General features: G+C 35.8%; 1 protein-coding gene across 8 annotated transcripts in view; it reads left to right on the top strand.

Annotated features, from left to right (window-relative positions):
* LOC135208575 (WD repeat-containing protein 7-like) overlaps window positions 1-16,280 on the top strand; it is a 263,777-nt gene that overhangs the window by 87,799 nt on the left and 159,698 nt on the right. For 5 of the 8 annotated variants that reach the window (XM_064240911.1, XM_064240913.1, XM_064240909.1 and 2 more), the window contains 5 exons: window positions 3,885-4,075; window positions 6,503-6,659; window positions 8,967-9,104; window positions 9,887-9,955; window positions 15,646-15,714. In XM_064240911.1, the coding sequence (XP_064096981.1) occupies window positions 3,885-4,075; window positions 6,503-6,659; window positions 8,967-9,104; window positions 9,887-9,955; window positions 15,646-15,714 (624 nt within the window). The remainder of the gene's footprint in view (window positions 1-3,884; window positions 4,076-6,502; window positions 6,660-8,966; window positions 9,105-9,886; window positions 9,956-15,645; window positions 15,715-16,280) is intronic. The other 3 variants (XM_064240915.1, XM_064240914.1, XM_064240912.1) reach the window with 2 other exon arrangements.

Raw genomic sequence — 16,280 nt, 5'->3', positions numbered from 1 at the left:
TAACGATCCTTAAGAGGTTCGTTACACGATTGCACGTCCGTGCGGATCTTCTCGATCGACGGCAGCAACTACTGACGTTTGAGTAATCCTCGCTTAGAAGTATGTCGAGAGTTGTGGAGACTTTGGGGACGTCCTTTCGTAGTTTTTGCAATATTGAAGACGAAGAAGCTTCCTCTACGTTGCGCCCTTATTCTCGATCCGAGAGCGGTAGCAATAGACGCCATCCTATAGTATGGAATGGGGATAGTTGGTTAGCCCTTTTCCCCTATTCAAAAGCTTAGGAAATGTAATAAGATAATCGCTGGCGTCAGAGGGTAGTGAGAAAGACGCTGATCGCCCCATGTTGGCCTTCGAGAGGCTGGATTCACAGAGGTCACGTCCTTCAGAGAGCACTTTCCAAGGACCCTTCCCGAGAGAATCGGTCTACTCTAACAGCCTCACTTCGAGAGGTACCTAAAATCTCTCCGCTCTGAGTATGAATGCGTTCAGACTGTCAAGAAGCGAGAGGATCTTCAAGATTAATTGCAAGTCTCATTGCCAAAGCAAAGCAGTGCTGCATATTTTGCAGTGTACCAATCGGAGTGGGCCGTTTCTGACATAGGGCAGGAAGAATGACTGTTTTTTCCACCTCTGACCTCTGTGAATTACTTTACCGCCTTCCCATTCCGTCTGAAGTATGGGATAAGCTAGCAGTCCCAACTATTGTAGAATACGGAAATATGTTGACGGCCTCTAGGCTCAGAGATTCGGATCTGTCAAACAACAAAGCCCTTCACGATCTTTGAGGTCTGTGGAAATCTTGAAAATTTTTAGATCGAAGCTTACGGCATGGAACTTAGATGTAGTCTGAAGTTCCTGATGTCAAAGCATTTCGAACCTCTCCTTTCTGTAAACTTAATACACGTAACCAGAAAGGCTAATTTTCTAACCACTCTAGCTGCGGCAAAGATGGTTAGTGAGGTTTTAGCCATCATCAGAGGTTTTGGCTTTAGAGGACATAATTCGGTGTCCTCTAAGTCTTCCGTTCTTGCTAAGAACGAAAACCCGTCTAACCCTTGGCCCAGAGACCTGGAGATCAAGGGGATGGCACAAATTATTGGGCAAGAGCCACAGAGAGTCCTGTGCCCTGTCGGGACTCTCAAGTTTTATCTTGATAAAACTAAAGAAAGTCGAGGTCATTCGGACAATCTGCGGTGTTCCGTAAAAAGACCAGACTTGCCCATGTCGAAGAACGCCCTGGCGTTGTTTTAAGGAGTCTTTACTAAGAGGCTCATTCGTCATGTTTGAACAAAGATTTGAAACCTTTTAAAGTAAATGCTCACGAGGTGAGGGCGCGGCCTCGGAAGCATTTCAACAGAGCATGACACTCAGTAATATCCTGAGTGCCACGTTTGAGCGAAGCAACTCTGTGTTCGCTTCACACTCCCGACGGGATGTGAAGACGACATATGAGATCTGCGAGTCGCTAGGACCATACATATCTGTAGAAATATTATTGGAGGCAGGAAGCAGCACGAATCCTATCCTATAGAAAAGGGATAGGTGTGCTTTTAACTTTGAAGGGTTGGTCGCTTGAGGCGCTTTCCCTTTCGTTAGCCTAGAAGTTATGGGACTAACTTCGATAGGTTAGGTCAGGTGGTGGTTTTAGCTTCGTTGCCCTCACAGTATGGTCAATATGGTCTAGTCACATTGTGGTCACGCTCCCGTTGACAGATCATCTAGAGCGCACCAACTACACAGGTCACTACCTTGTTGGCAACTCTAGTAAAGCAAAAGCAGACTTCGGTGACAGTAATCAAGAAGTCAGCTATGCTAACAGGTAAGGAATCAAGATGTCAATCATCTGCACTTGAGGTGTTTCCTAATCCTTCTATTCTGTCCCTTCCCACCTCCAATGGTGGGATTCAGCTATATATATATCTGACAGGTAAGTTTCATGAACAAAATGTTATTGTTATGATACAATAAAGTTTGTTCATACTTACCTGGCAGATATATATAATTAAAGTACCCACCCACCTCCCCTCAGATCGGGGCACAGTGGGATATGAATAAAAATCTGAATAGCAAATGGAATGGGAATGAATTCCTGAATATCCTGCCTCCCAGCGGCGGGAATGGGTACTAACCACCTGGCAGCCCACTGCATGTGCCGGGAGTTTTGAAATTCTGTCGGACTTCGGAGAATACAGCTATATATATATCTGCCAGGTAAGTATGAACAAACTTTATTGTATCATAACAATAACATTTTCAATTTCCTGTATATATATAAGGTTGCCCAGAGGTCCTTGGACACAATTTGCTTGGGTCCTTTGGCGGCTGCTCAACAAATGGTGTAACTCATCCAGTACCCCTGGCGGGCCAGTTGGTATCTTGCCTAAGATGATGGTATGAATGTGAAATGCAGGAGTTAACTGGCCTCTTTCCTTTTCAAATTTCTGTCTCCTTCTTTACTTAGGGCAGTAAGAAGAGAGTACCATCATAAGCTGGAACGGACAAGGTACAGGTTAGTGAAGTGGCCATATGTTAGGGTTAGTATCAGTAAGATACCTATCAGTAGCAGGACATTCCTCTCTTTAGCAAGGGGGAGAGGAATGATAACAAACCTACATGAGTGGATGAATTGGTTTGTTAGGAGAACAGATCTTCTTATCTTCCTCGGATGCAATGAACTATGACATTGTTTAGAACCCAGAAGTCTGACTCTATGATATTCATATGTCTTAGATTTGGAAATACAGGTCAGTTGTTTCGTAGAATTCTGGTATTCAGAAAACTGATCAAAGGTGGCAAACTCCCAGTTGGTTAATAGTACTTACCTCCCACCAAGAGTAAGTCTATCCTAATGTTAAGACTGAAGGTTTGTTTCGTATATGAACAAATGACAAATTTTTAACCAATTTGTATTTTTCATAACTTACAAACCTGAGGTCTTAACATAGAAAGGCCCACCTCTAACTACCCCTCTATCAACTAACCTGGGTTGGAAGAATAACTAAGAGGGTCAAGAGTTATTGAGGGGTATGTGGGTGGCTCCACATGTCTCGTGACAAAGCACAAATGCCAATAGTCACTTGCGTACACAATTATTTTAAACTTTACCGGTTTCCAGCTGGTGCTGAGTATATATCCTAATGTTAAGCCCTCAGGTTTGTAAGTTATGAAAAATACAAATTGGTTAAAAATTTGTCATTTTATACATACAGCTTATATTGTCTAGGCAACAATAGAAGATAAGGATTCAAGATCTATGGCAAGGTTATTGGAACACCCTAGTTATATTTAAATAAGAATGGGATACTGCAGCAGTTGTGCTGCCAATACACATATTTCACCATAAAGATAAAAGGATTATTAAGTGCTATCAGGAAAAACAAACAGTGATGAGTTTACTGGTAATTAGAGTAATTTAGTTCTGGTACAAAGAGAAATTACTACTATAGTAGTAATGATTGTGTTTTATTTGAGACTTGGAACATTAGATTGATAAAATCACATTTGCAGTCTTGATTAGATTATCTGCTGAATTATGAGGCTTGCAGAAGAATAAGGCTATAGATGAGACAGTAACTCCCTCTCTTTTTGGGAATATCTGTTCCAAATTTGATAATTAATGATTCATTGTTTAAAAAAAAGTTAAAATGGTTAACTTTTCCCTTTGATCAAGTACTTAAAATATATTTGGATTTGTTTTCATGTCACTTCATTTAATTTTGGTTTATACAAGTATACAGTTTAGGATGAAATAGAAATTTCAGTAGGAAATTTACAGATTCTGTGATAGCATTATGCCTGTTTACAGTATATGCTGATGTAGTATGCATGCAGTACTTACTTTCTGAACTGTATTTTATATATAATGGTGTTTGTTTTCCTTACAGGTCATCTTGACCGTGTTTTACAGGGTGTAACAGCTGAAGAAGTTTTAGGAGCTTGTGATGAGCATTTAGCATCTACAGGAGCTGGTGGTAGTGGAAGTGGTGGTTCTGATGCGGGGCTTGCTAATCCTGCCGTCCATTTATTTCGTGGACTTAGACATCGGAACTTGGCAGCCATTAGACATGCAGCTCAAGTAAGATATTACCGTATATACTCGCATATCATGCGACTTTTGAAGCACTAATTTTGGAGCTGATTTTAAGGGGGTCGCATCTTACATGAGACATAAAATTCGAGTATGTAATATCATATGTTAGTATCGTATGATAAAATACAAGCATAATGGTTATGCATCTTTTCCATGGATCTTTTAAAATGTTATGTTTTACTTCACTGCATCCTATAATATTATATGTATTTTCATATTTCTATTTGTTTTTATTATAAAATACAAACATAACAATCATGTTTTGGTTTGAAAATCAGCTGATGGCGATTGCGAGTAAGTTTGTTTTGCTGTGTCGAACATAAAATCAGAGCGACTTTCTTGCTTCCAGTTAGCGCAAATGAATCTCTATATACTCTATTTATATGAGACAAGGTTATTTTTACATTATACAAATTGTTTTGAAGTGGAAATATCACTTAAAAACGTATCGTGTGTGAACAAAATTTAGTTATTTTTTCGTTAGTAGATGGCGCTGAGGGTATGTTTATTGTGTGAACAAAAATCAACAGATTCCGTTCGATATTTTCACTTTATCTCATCAACATACTACGAGCTTTACGTATTTATCTTTTATTGGAGGGAAAACAGTAAAATTTGTTCTTTTCGTGCCCAATAGTTTTGATGAAAACACATTTCTCTCATTTTGTTTACAGTCGAGTTTGAAGGCACTTCACCAAAGTTTGCGAGTTTCGTCTATATAGTACTATTATCGTGCGTTGGCAACAAAGATATAACTCTAGTAAACTTACGCCATCAAACACAACTGTAGATAAAATTGAGAGAAAATCATTTAAATCAAAACTTCAGCTCATGAAAGAACACATTTTACTTTTGTTTTCACGCCAATAAAAGATAAGTAATGTAACGGTAAAGGTTTGTACTATGATGAAATGAAGTGAAAATAGCGAACGGAATCACGTAATATTTTTACACAATAAACATGCCTACAACGCAATCTGTTAACGAAAAAAAAAACCTTATTTCACAAGGCGTATTTAATTCATATTTCGACTTAAAAACACTTAGTAAAATGACAAATTACCCAGTCTTATATAAGTAAAGTATCTAGATATTTTACGCTAACTAAAAGAAAGGCAATCCGCTCCGAATTGAGTTAAGTACGGAGAAATAAACACGTATTCGCCAAAACACTGACCGCTTTGTTAGTTTTATGATATAATAATATGAGAATGCATACAATATTATTGGATACTGTAATGTATAACTTTTTAAAAAGAATCATAGAAAAGATGCATATTCATTGTTTTTATTTCGTAAATATACTAGCCGTCAGCAGCCTGACATTGCTCAAGTAGGTGTGCCGATGTTGGTCCGAATCTGATTCCCGTTTGTGTCCATTTTTTTTTTTTCTTTCTACTGATATGTCAGGGTCAGAATGCAATGAACCTCCGAAATTGGATACAGTATACTACTGAAGGCTAGTCTACTGTATTCATAAGATATACGATATATGTACCACGATATCATCATCATTGTATACTCAGGGCTAACATGTTAAATGTTATTCAATTTCTCTTTGTATGTACTGAATTATCATAAGCCAATGTGCATTGAACCTGAGAATTAGCTGTAATTTATAGTTACTATGCCATATATATATAAAGTATGCTGTGTAGTGTAGGCTAGCCTACCCTATATGCAAAGATGGTACTGATAACCCTAGTGTAGGCTAGGCTAGTATAATATTCTTACGGAAAATTAACACAGGCCGACTTACGTCCTAATCGATTTGTGAATGGTTGGTCATAATCAATTGCGGTAGTAAGTCGACTACTACCTGTAATGTAAAAATATATCAGTCCTATTCTCCTTAACGTCAATTGTAACAATTGTAATTTTTTTACTATTGTACGATGGTTGAAATTTAAGCAAAAAGGCTGTTGTTATGGGATTGGTTGTTCATAGCAAATCAGCTGTTTCTGGCTGTATGCATTTTCCAAACAAGTATATATTACAACCAATACTTTTGGCGTTCTCTTTAACTTTTTTTAAACTTAAGTAGAAGATGGGACAGATTAAGAGATGGAGGAAAAGAGGTTAGCCTAACTAAAAAGTGGAATGGATAAAGATGAGGAAAAGAGGTTAGCCCATTGTTGTTTGGTCTCCTAAATTTAACTCGCATGATACATGAGATATGTGATAAAATCGTTTTTTAAGGGTGAAAATTTGGGGGTCGCATGATATGCGAGATCGCATGTTACGCAAGTATATATAGTAATTCAGAAACTTTGAACTCATTGAATGCCGATTAGGGAGAAAAATTGTGTTGTTGAAAAGGAAAAGTAAATGATTTTCTTTAAATTTAGTATGGAATATATATTCTAAATTATGCTGTACAGGCCAGTGATCCTGGAATTTTTCTGTCAACAGAGAGGTATCCAACAAGTGCTGGGTGAACAGAATAATCATCAAGACATTCATGATAGCTCCAAAATGCGCACTTGTCCGTTAATGATACAAGGGTTACGCACAAACAAACAAGATGCTAATTCTCACGTCCTTTTCTTTGACATCGAAGCCCTAATTGGTAAGTATCACATTCATTTTCTTGTATGCAATTACTGTAATTGAATCTCTTCATTACTTTGTAGTTATTTTCTAGAACAGTTCACAATGATTAGTGGTTAAATATCTTGCAAATTAATAGACCCACAAAATGTGTTGTACAAAGGGCCATGGGTAGTGAACCCTGTGCTCCAACCTTGGCCACAGAATGGAAATCTATGTCTTTCCCCTGTTGAGAGTACTGTGACAGATTCTAGTGAAGTTTCAAAGCAAATTCTCAGGTGACTCATCACTCATTTTAGCCCTAGCAAGAGTGGTTTTGAGAATTCATAGATGACCCAAGAGTTCTTCCCATTTGGAGGAGACGACTGAAATTGACCCAATGCTATCAGTTTATGGGTCATTACTCCTCTATATCTTCAGTCATCCTCCAGCATGGCTTAGTGATAAGAATATTTTAGACTTGTTTAATCGTATTGCCCAGTCAATCTCATTGAACCTCATAAATTGTGACTTAACTTTACTGCTGTGCATTCTCGCTAGACCTTTGTATGAGCTTATTGCAGTTGCATCGTTCCTGAATCTGGCCCTCAAGACAGTTCTTGGTTACCTTTGCCTCTTCTAAGCTTGTCAGTGACAAGTGACGTCTCTCACTTTAGCTCTTGTCTTTGTTGGGTCTTTTGTTTCCCCCAGAGTTTGTAGCAAAAATTGTCTTCTAATAAATGTAGCTAGTCCTTGGAATTTTTCACGATTCCTGTATTTTGTCTCTCTTGCTGAAAGTAAGCTTCTTTGCCCAGTGAGAGCCATCAAACCCCATATCCAAAGGATTGGATTTTTCCACCCTTGTCTGTTCCTCACAAGAGTCATCAATATCAGCATATGCATGTTTCAAAGAATTTTGTAACATGGTGTCAGCAGGTCATTTCACAAACTTATTGGCAATCTCACAAGAACTCAAGGTCATGGCTTTTAAATTTAGTGATGTTTCTTCTTCCCTGGGTTTTAAGAACTTTGTAACGCTGCCATCCATTGAGAGAACAATTAGCAAAGTTGAAACATATTTGCTAGATTGTATACTCACATACATGAAAGTTACGTATGCATAAATCTCTTGATGTTTACTCACTGTGAATGATTGTTGGAGCGGGTATTCTTAACAATTAGGAGAGATTTGGATCCATTAACTTCTTTCTCTTCATGATCTCATCCTTCATGGTTCTGATACTTGGAGATGTTTTACCCTTGAGCACTTGCCTTTATGCCTCTTATACTTGGTTAATGTACATCTTTGAGATTATGTTTTCCATAGCAAAACCATTACCTAGGGAAGTTCCTATGATTTGACTGGTCCATTATTACTCCACTGTCCATTACTGTTAAACGGTTGGGTGTCTTGTACTGCAGTGTACCCTCCTCTTCCTTGTCTTTTATTTTTCCATTGTCCAACCGCCTAAATAGTGATTCATGCTATTTTATGATTAATGGGTTCATAAGGACAATGTGTTTTCATAATAAAGCACATTTTTTAAAAATAGATATTTTTGTTTTGTGTTTTAACAAAATCTTTCAGTTTGGTGTGACTGGAGCTGATAAGATGCAGGAAGTCTGCTAAAAACAAATCTGATCATAAAAACATTGTTTTTGTTTGGCTTTAGAAATTCAGAAACCACAGCAATGTCTCCAACTTCTGCATACTGGAAATTTCTGGTTATCAATTATGGGAGATGATTGAGGTTTGAACAATTTATAAGGAAGTATGCACAAGAAACTTCCCAAAGAATTTTCGTCCTCATATTTTAGTCTGTAATGACTTTTCTTGCAGTGTGTTGTACCTGCCTTAATTTTTTATTATAACACTTTTCAGCAGTTTATTCATAAGATAAGTAAGTTGGTTTGTAGACCTTATCTTATATTAGTGACCATCATGTGCTTTAGAGAGTGAGGAAAAAACAAAACAAAAAAGCAGCTGTACAAGATTTTTATTATCATCAAGAAGTGAAGCGGAACAATTACTAGTTAAAATACTGAACTCTAAAAAAGCTGGCATTGCATAGATGATATTAGCTTTTGTATGTTAAGTATCTTTGGAATTTTTTTGAATTACATTCCAAAGTAATTCGATATAGATGCTTTTGACAATGACTGATAAAGTGTTTATACAAAAATAAGATGAAAAATTGTTTTGAGAATATATACATCTTTTATTTTTCAAATTGAATAACTTTTAGAAAGCAGCTGGCATACTAGTATAGTGATTTATTTGAATTTCAAGTCTTATTGTATTTGCAGGTATTTTGTACTTATTTAATGATTATTTTGCATTTTCCAGTACAACTTCTTAGTGACGAGTATACGCTTATGTCTCCTGGGACCCTTGAAGCCAATGATTTGATCATGAGTAGCCAGTATCACCGCATGAATGTCCTTACCCATCCAGCTTCACCTGAGGCAGCAAAGAAAATTGCAGGTAAGTGTATTTTAATTCTTCAAATATGTTCATGGACTTTGTTACTAGTATATGTAGTGACATCAAACAGTAACTGTTCAGAGGTTTGGATTTAATTAACTTTTTCTCTCTTTGGTGTGCTTTACTTCAGTGAAATGAATAAGGGTTTTATAGCTGTATGACTGCTATATAGAATCGTCGTAGATGAGATGGAAATGCTGTATTGACTGGATGAATGATAGTGGTATGCTTATTAGTATGTGTTTGGTTGTTAATTTACTTACTTTATATATTTATTGTTATTTTGATAATTTTCTCAGATCTTCTATAAGATCTCTTTGTCTTATGCTCACTATAATTGATGACATTTATAACATGGATGGAATGCTTTCAGGGTAACATAAAGCAATTCTTTAATGTGTGGCTTTCACTATCACTGACTACTATACATACTTATAGGTACTGAATATATATTGCAGTGGGTTCCTATTACATAGTACTGTAATTCTTCTACTTTTATCATTGTTATAACAAATGTAGGATTTTCTTTTCATCAAGCAAATACTGTATTGAATATCTATGTATGACAATGATTTGAGTACAGTTGCTTTTGTAGTACCCTTGTGTCTCAAGTAATTGTATGGTTGCACTATTACAACTAATTTTTTGTATAGTGATTAATGTATTATACAAACTGTATTTGTTATAGAATTAATCTGTAGTTCACAATGATGTTTCATACTTTTTTCTTTACCCATGCTGCTTTGGATTCTTCTTGGGGTATGTGCGTGTGTTGTAATTAGAATTCTTTGGGAAAGTAAAGGATAAGGCAGGGGAAATGGAGAAAAAAATGAAGGAAAAAGACAAACATGGTAAGGTTTCGTTGTATTCATTTGTAATTATGAGTTGTGTGTACCCTGTATCTAATACCAAATGCTTTTTAATCCTCAACAGCCCTTGACATTGTGGTGTTATTAAAGTGTACCTTTTCTTTACCTATCCACCCCACTTTCTATGTGAATATTAAAGGGAAAATGTTAATTTCTGTTTTACACATGGTATACATATTTCTCATGCACATTGAAAGGAAACGGTTTTGTTCTCTTGTTGGATATGTGCTTCCACCAGAAAATCATGCATCTATGCACTGTTTAAATCACCATGAACATGACTTCTTTTTATTGACACATACGTTTATGAGTCTGCAACCTTTTATCAATCCTTTTCATTTGTATGTGACAACAGGGACATTTTATGTAAAGTGTTTAGTGCTCCTTTTTGTCCTTTTGTTTATTCAGACTTAGCAGAACCCTACCTCTGAATGTTGTTATATCAGTTGTATATTTGTTATCCCTTTGTGTTGTACTGATATATACATAAAGGTTATCTGTTCAGTGACACAAACAATTCATGGGTAGTTTTGGAGGCTTTTTTTTTATGAGTTGAAATTTGCTAATAAGGAATCATCCTTTGTGTCTCATGTAGGAATGATCTATTAATTTTTGTCACTGAATAATTAAAATGTCAGATAAACCTATTTTATGTCATTTTTCAATGTGTGTGACTGTGTTTTTAAAATGAAGAAAAAGATAAAGGTACAGTGCAATTTTGTTTGATTACATATTTAGTTTAATTTTTTATATTTTTATTCTGGTAAAAATGTGCCATGTTATTTAATTAAGATGTTATTCTCTTTTTTGTCCAAAACTGGCATTTACCTATAAAATACATACAGTATATCAGAGAGTGAAATTTTATATCTTGTGTCAGTATTTGTGGTTTGCATATTTGATGAACTTCTGCTGTAGGTAAATGATGTGAGGAAAGATCTTGAGTAACGAAGGTATTCGTATCCTAGCAAAATGTGGATGTTGAAATAATGCATAGAATTTTATTTAACAGGATTGTTTTAAACAAAGACGTTACGTATATTGATAAAACAATCTATGAATCCTAGGCACACTATATCCTATTCTAAAGAACATTTGATAACAAAGAATCTCCCTTATAAAGAACATTTGATAACAAAGAATCTCCCTTATTATGCTTGTGCTTAATTGATAATGTATACCGTATACTATACTCGAGTAACGTGCGATCTCGCATATCATGCGACCCCCAAATTTTCACCAATAAACAGTGGTTTTGTCATGTATCTCATGTATCATGCGAGTTCCTTTTCCGAGAGCGTCAGTTCATAAGGTTGGTGGTTTAGCATGCTAATGGCCGACTCATTCAGATGTGTGCTGCTGCTAGTCAAGTTACGGTAATTTTCTTACTAATCTCAAGAATTGAATAGAAAATCTCAAGATAAAAAAAGAATCCCAAGATAATAAAATAATTGTAAAAATAACACGCCTTGAAGTCCTAAATCATTCTCTCTCTCTCTCTCTCTCTCTCTCTCTCTCTCTCTCTCTCTCTCTCTCAGGAATAAATACTGTAATTTGAGTCTTTCACCAACGGGTATCAGTAAATGTGTAGACATTGTGTGCGTGTTTAAAAAAAATGTGCAGTACACACACATTCCGATGTTTCGGTTTTTGGAATTTTTCAGATTTCGGAAATGTGAGGTCAGATGCATAATCAAACAAACATCACTACTGCAGCAAAAACATTTTTTCCTTTTATGTTTTTCATTATTGTTATTTATTAATTACAGTTTATTTAAATAAATATTAATATAATACTGTTAAATGACTGTGAGATAACTAAGATCACCTCTAACAAAATAGTGGGACAATTAATACCATATGTTCACTAATAGCTATTATTTCAAAACAAACATTCCGTAAAACGCAAAAAATATATGTACATGACAATCAAAATATAATAATGTTTTGCAGTTCAACTTGTGAATTTTAACAATAAGTATGACTATATAATATATTTCACCATATCAATCTTGAAGTTGAGTCGTAAAATTTTGAGGATGGTCCGGGAAAAGGATTTGTACTTCGTGATTACGTATCGCTACAACACCATGTGGTATTTTCATACCACTATACGTATTGATGACGCATCGCTACGACACACTGGTATTTTTCATACCACTATATACATTAAAAGTTAAAATGATCATATTATATTATTGTTTTCAGGAAGAAATAATTATATAAAGAAAATTATTGAGTAATTTTTGCTGTCAGCAGTCAGAAAATCACGAACATGGTAACGTTCAAAACTAGTGCCATCCACGGCATATGTCTATAAATAGAACAGAAGCAGAGGGCAGTCATTGGATAACAGATCTCCATGGCTACCAACCAACCAATCAGGTGTTAGTTATACTACTCTGAATTTCTTAGAATGAACGTTTACAAACGCGAAGCTAACGATGATGGGTGTGTTTTGCATACAATACGTAGTTTTAGTTTTTATTAGTGTAAGTATTTTACTGATTACATGAAGAATAGAATGATTTCTTCTCATTACTTTGAATGCAAAATGGTTTGAAGATTCTTCCGCAAAAAGAAAAGAAAAAAATTTCTTTAGAAGATGATACCTATTTACTAACGCGGTTGACATAGCTTCAAAACAAAATTCATCCTAGATGGCCTTGGTTCATCTCCCTATCTCTCGAGGAATGTCAAGATTTGTTCCCTGCTCTTTGTAAATTTAGTCCATGCGACTGACAGCAACAAAATTCATATTTTTTTTTCTTCCAGATATGAATTACCCGTACTGCACATTTTTTAACAAGCATGAACACACTGCAATACTCTCTCTCTCTCTCTCTCTCTCTCTCTCTCTCTCTCTCTCTCTCTCTCTCTCTCTCTCTCTCTCTCTCTCTCTCTCAGAAAAGATACCGTCAATTCAATTTATCAGTATCTTTTCCTGATAGACAGACAGAGTAAATATTTAGGACTCCAAGGCTTGGCATATGTCAATTATTTTATTATCTTGGGATTTTTGGTTAATCTTGGGATTTTCCATGGTCAACTCTTGGGATTAGTAAGAAAAATGCAATTATTTGAGTAGCAGCAGCTGCAGCGCACACCCAAATGAATCGGGTAAGCCTAGCACGCCAAACAATAGTATTTACAAAATGAGCTCAGCTCTCTGGCTGGGCTGTTTTGGTCCTCCCACGTGTTTGATCGCATATCTGCCAAATTTATAACAACAACAGAGATAAAACCATTTCTCCCATTACATATATCAAATATTATCTTTTCCATTACGCAGAATTCTAAATAAATTACGTAGGTTCACGATTGATAAAGTTTTTTTATGCAATAACAAGAAATGGAGTCAGATTTTCTATCACCATGGCATTCATTTTGGTGCTGTTGCGAATATTTCAACCAGTTCCACGTGCGTTTAAATCCATACTGACTGTACAGTCTGGAGGCATTTCTCCCTTCTACACATCTTGATTTCTTAATATCGTATGTATAGAATAAATTGGTGAGCAAGGAAATATGAAATATAGCATAACAGAGTAAGTTTGACGAGTGAGAAAATAAACAATCGTATGTATACAAACAGATTCTCTCTCTCTCTCTCTCTCTCTCTCTCTCTCTCTCTCTCTCTCTCTCTCTCTCTCTCTCTCTCTCTCTGTCTCTCTCACCTCACTCTCTCTCTATCTCTCCTCTCTCTCTCTCTCTGACAAAATAATAGATAGGAAACAATGACTGAATATTGCTTGAATGCGATATGGCAAAGTTTTGGCCTGACTGAAGTGTGGAGTGACTTTGACACCGACTTACAAGTTATTCCTGGTCATCTCACAGCCATGGATAGACATCAACTTCACAGCCGAGAAAGGGCAATCGTATACAAAATAATTAGGTATGGAAAATGCGAAATGCGGGCCTATGTTGTCCCATAAAAAAAGCTCTCGCTCGGATAGCTGAGGATTTAGGAGAGAGAGAGAGAGAGCAGGGCCGAATAGGAAGGAGATTAAAGTACCTGGGAATGAAAACCCCTTATAATCTTATAATTATAGCCTCAGGGTTTGTCTCAAGGACATTCAAAGGTCTGTCAAACACGGGCAGTTGTTGTTTTTGTAAAATTAGCATAAGGGCAGATCTTTAAAAGCCACGCCAGAGAGCTCGCCACGGTGACAAGACTATACCTTCCATATGAAGATGAAATGATCAAAGATCTGGAAGATGACGAATATGACTGCCTTGATGGCGAAGAATTCAGAGCAGTATTTGATAATATGGACACGGAGACCGACTTTGGAGGATTTTAGTTTATTAATTTTATGCATTTTTTTTACTTTAATAAATGTTCACTTAATTGCGTATCCTAAAATAAAAATAATAGTTCAAGTAACAAATGTTTCTTTTACTGAGTAAAAAAAAAGTAAAAATTCCTTCGGTATTGTGCCTTAATCAACTGATTTGGAAATTATAGATGGTTAGTCTAGAACAGTTAAACATGCTGTATAAACCAAAATAATGTAAATGGCGCACGATCGCTCTTTTGTATTTTAAAATGCAATAGTAATATGAGAATGCATACAATATTATTGGATATAGTGAAGTACAAGTAAAGCATAACTTTTTAAAAGATCTACCGTTTTCCTCCGGTAGTAACTATCGCAATCTGCCGATTTGGGAAAGTATAGACAGTACGCTAATTTTATACCGCGTGTATGATGTGACCCCTTTAAAATTAGCTTCAAAATTAGGTTTCAAAAGTCGCATAATATGCGAGTATATACGGTATGTATGTAGGTTAAAAATCAAAACAATGATGGAAGGCATAGGAAACGTGCACATTTAGGTTGACTATCAATGACTTAATTTTCATTTGTTTTTTTACTTTTATAATTTCCGTAAGAAACTTGAAAGCTGCATAAGATGTATGTAAGGGGATTTTTTTTTCAGTATCTTTAGGTATTAATATTTCGTGTAATCAACAGGATCATACTATGTTTGTGAGGTTATAAAGAATCAGGTTTTTATTTAGTGCTATATTGTTATTATTATTATTATAAAGGGTTAGTTTATCCAGTCCTCTGAGCCTAACAACGGCTCTTCTCGGGCTGGTTGGTGCTATTTTGTACTTACAGCTTATGCTATGATTTTGTTGTTGTGCAAGCAAGACAAGTTCACAATTCTGTGCTTTCTTTGTGGTTGCACTGTACCTCCATTATAATGATAATGAAATCTGCCATGAATTGTTCATGCATTAATTCCTAGTTTTTATGGACACACATGCACACATATTGTATATATTTTATATATTGTAATCCTGTATTATATGTACTGTATAATAACTGATGTTATAGAATTATAGATTTTTGTAGCTCCCAATGAAATATTTTTTATTAGCCATCTGTCATAGTACTGTTGCAGATATGTTTGCTTTGCTAAAATATATGAAATATATACTAATACTGAGTTGTAATATTGTTGTAGGAATGGCATATAGATCACACTTTGACATGTATTATCTGTAGAAGTATTTTGAGGTGTTCAATAGGTGTGGGCTAAAACACACACAACAGATACTAGTAAAATGTAGTCAGTGTAAAAGTCCTCCCAGTCAACTTTTCCATTTATCAGCCACCCCCCCCCTCCCCAATCCCCTGTGCTTTCACCATCGGCAGATCTCTTAGGGCGTGCAAGGGATCGCGCTGTCATTATGGAGAAGAAGCTGAGGGAACGAGATCAACAGGGTAGGCTCATGCTTTTCCTTGATTTATTGTTTTTATTTATGATGGTCTGGAGCAAACCAAGATGGGCTTCTCAGTAGGTGATTTCTCTGTTTTTGTTTTAGCACTAGGTAACAAGATTCGTCCCATACTTAAGGTCATGATGAAATGTGGAATGATGAATGCAATGGGATAATGCATGCTTTATGTAGAGCTGGAAAGAATGTTAGGTTTTTGTCATGGATGATTGTCATTGTTGTTGGATTTTAATAGATATTTATAGAAATATTTTTGTCATGGATGTTTATATAGAGAGAGATAGAGATCTTTTACCAATATCACTAGAATGTAGCAAATATTCTTAAAGGTGTCAGGTAGATTTGCTTAATATCATCATATGATCTGTGATTGTCAAAAATTTCACCATTTTATCCCTTTCTGATCTTGAGTGACTTTCTAGATTAGGATGTACCCCAGCATGTCTAAAGATATGTTCAAGTTCATCTTGGCATAGATAGAAAATGTACTTTGGAATTATATTTAGTAATTTGAGGTTTAGGGAATTAGATGCATACTTACATGTAAATACG

Source organism: Macrobrachium nipponense, chromosome 35, assembly GCF_015104395.2.
Source record: "Macrobrachium nipponense isolate FS-2020 chromosome 35, ASM1510439v2, whole genome shotgun sequence".
Classification (NCBI taxonomy): Eukaryota; Metazoa; Arthropoda; class Malacostraca; order Decapoda; family Palaemonidae; genus Macrobrachium; species Macrobrachium nipponense.
This window is presented reverse-complemented; position numbering and strand designations above follow the sequence as displayed.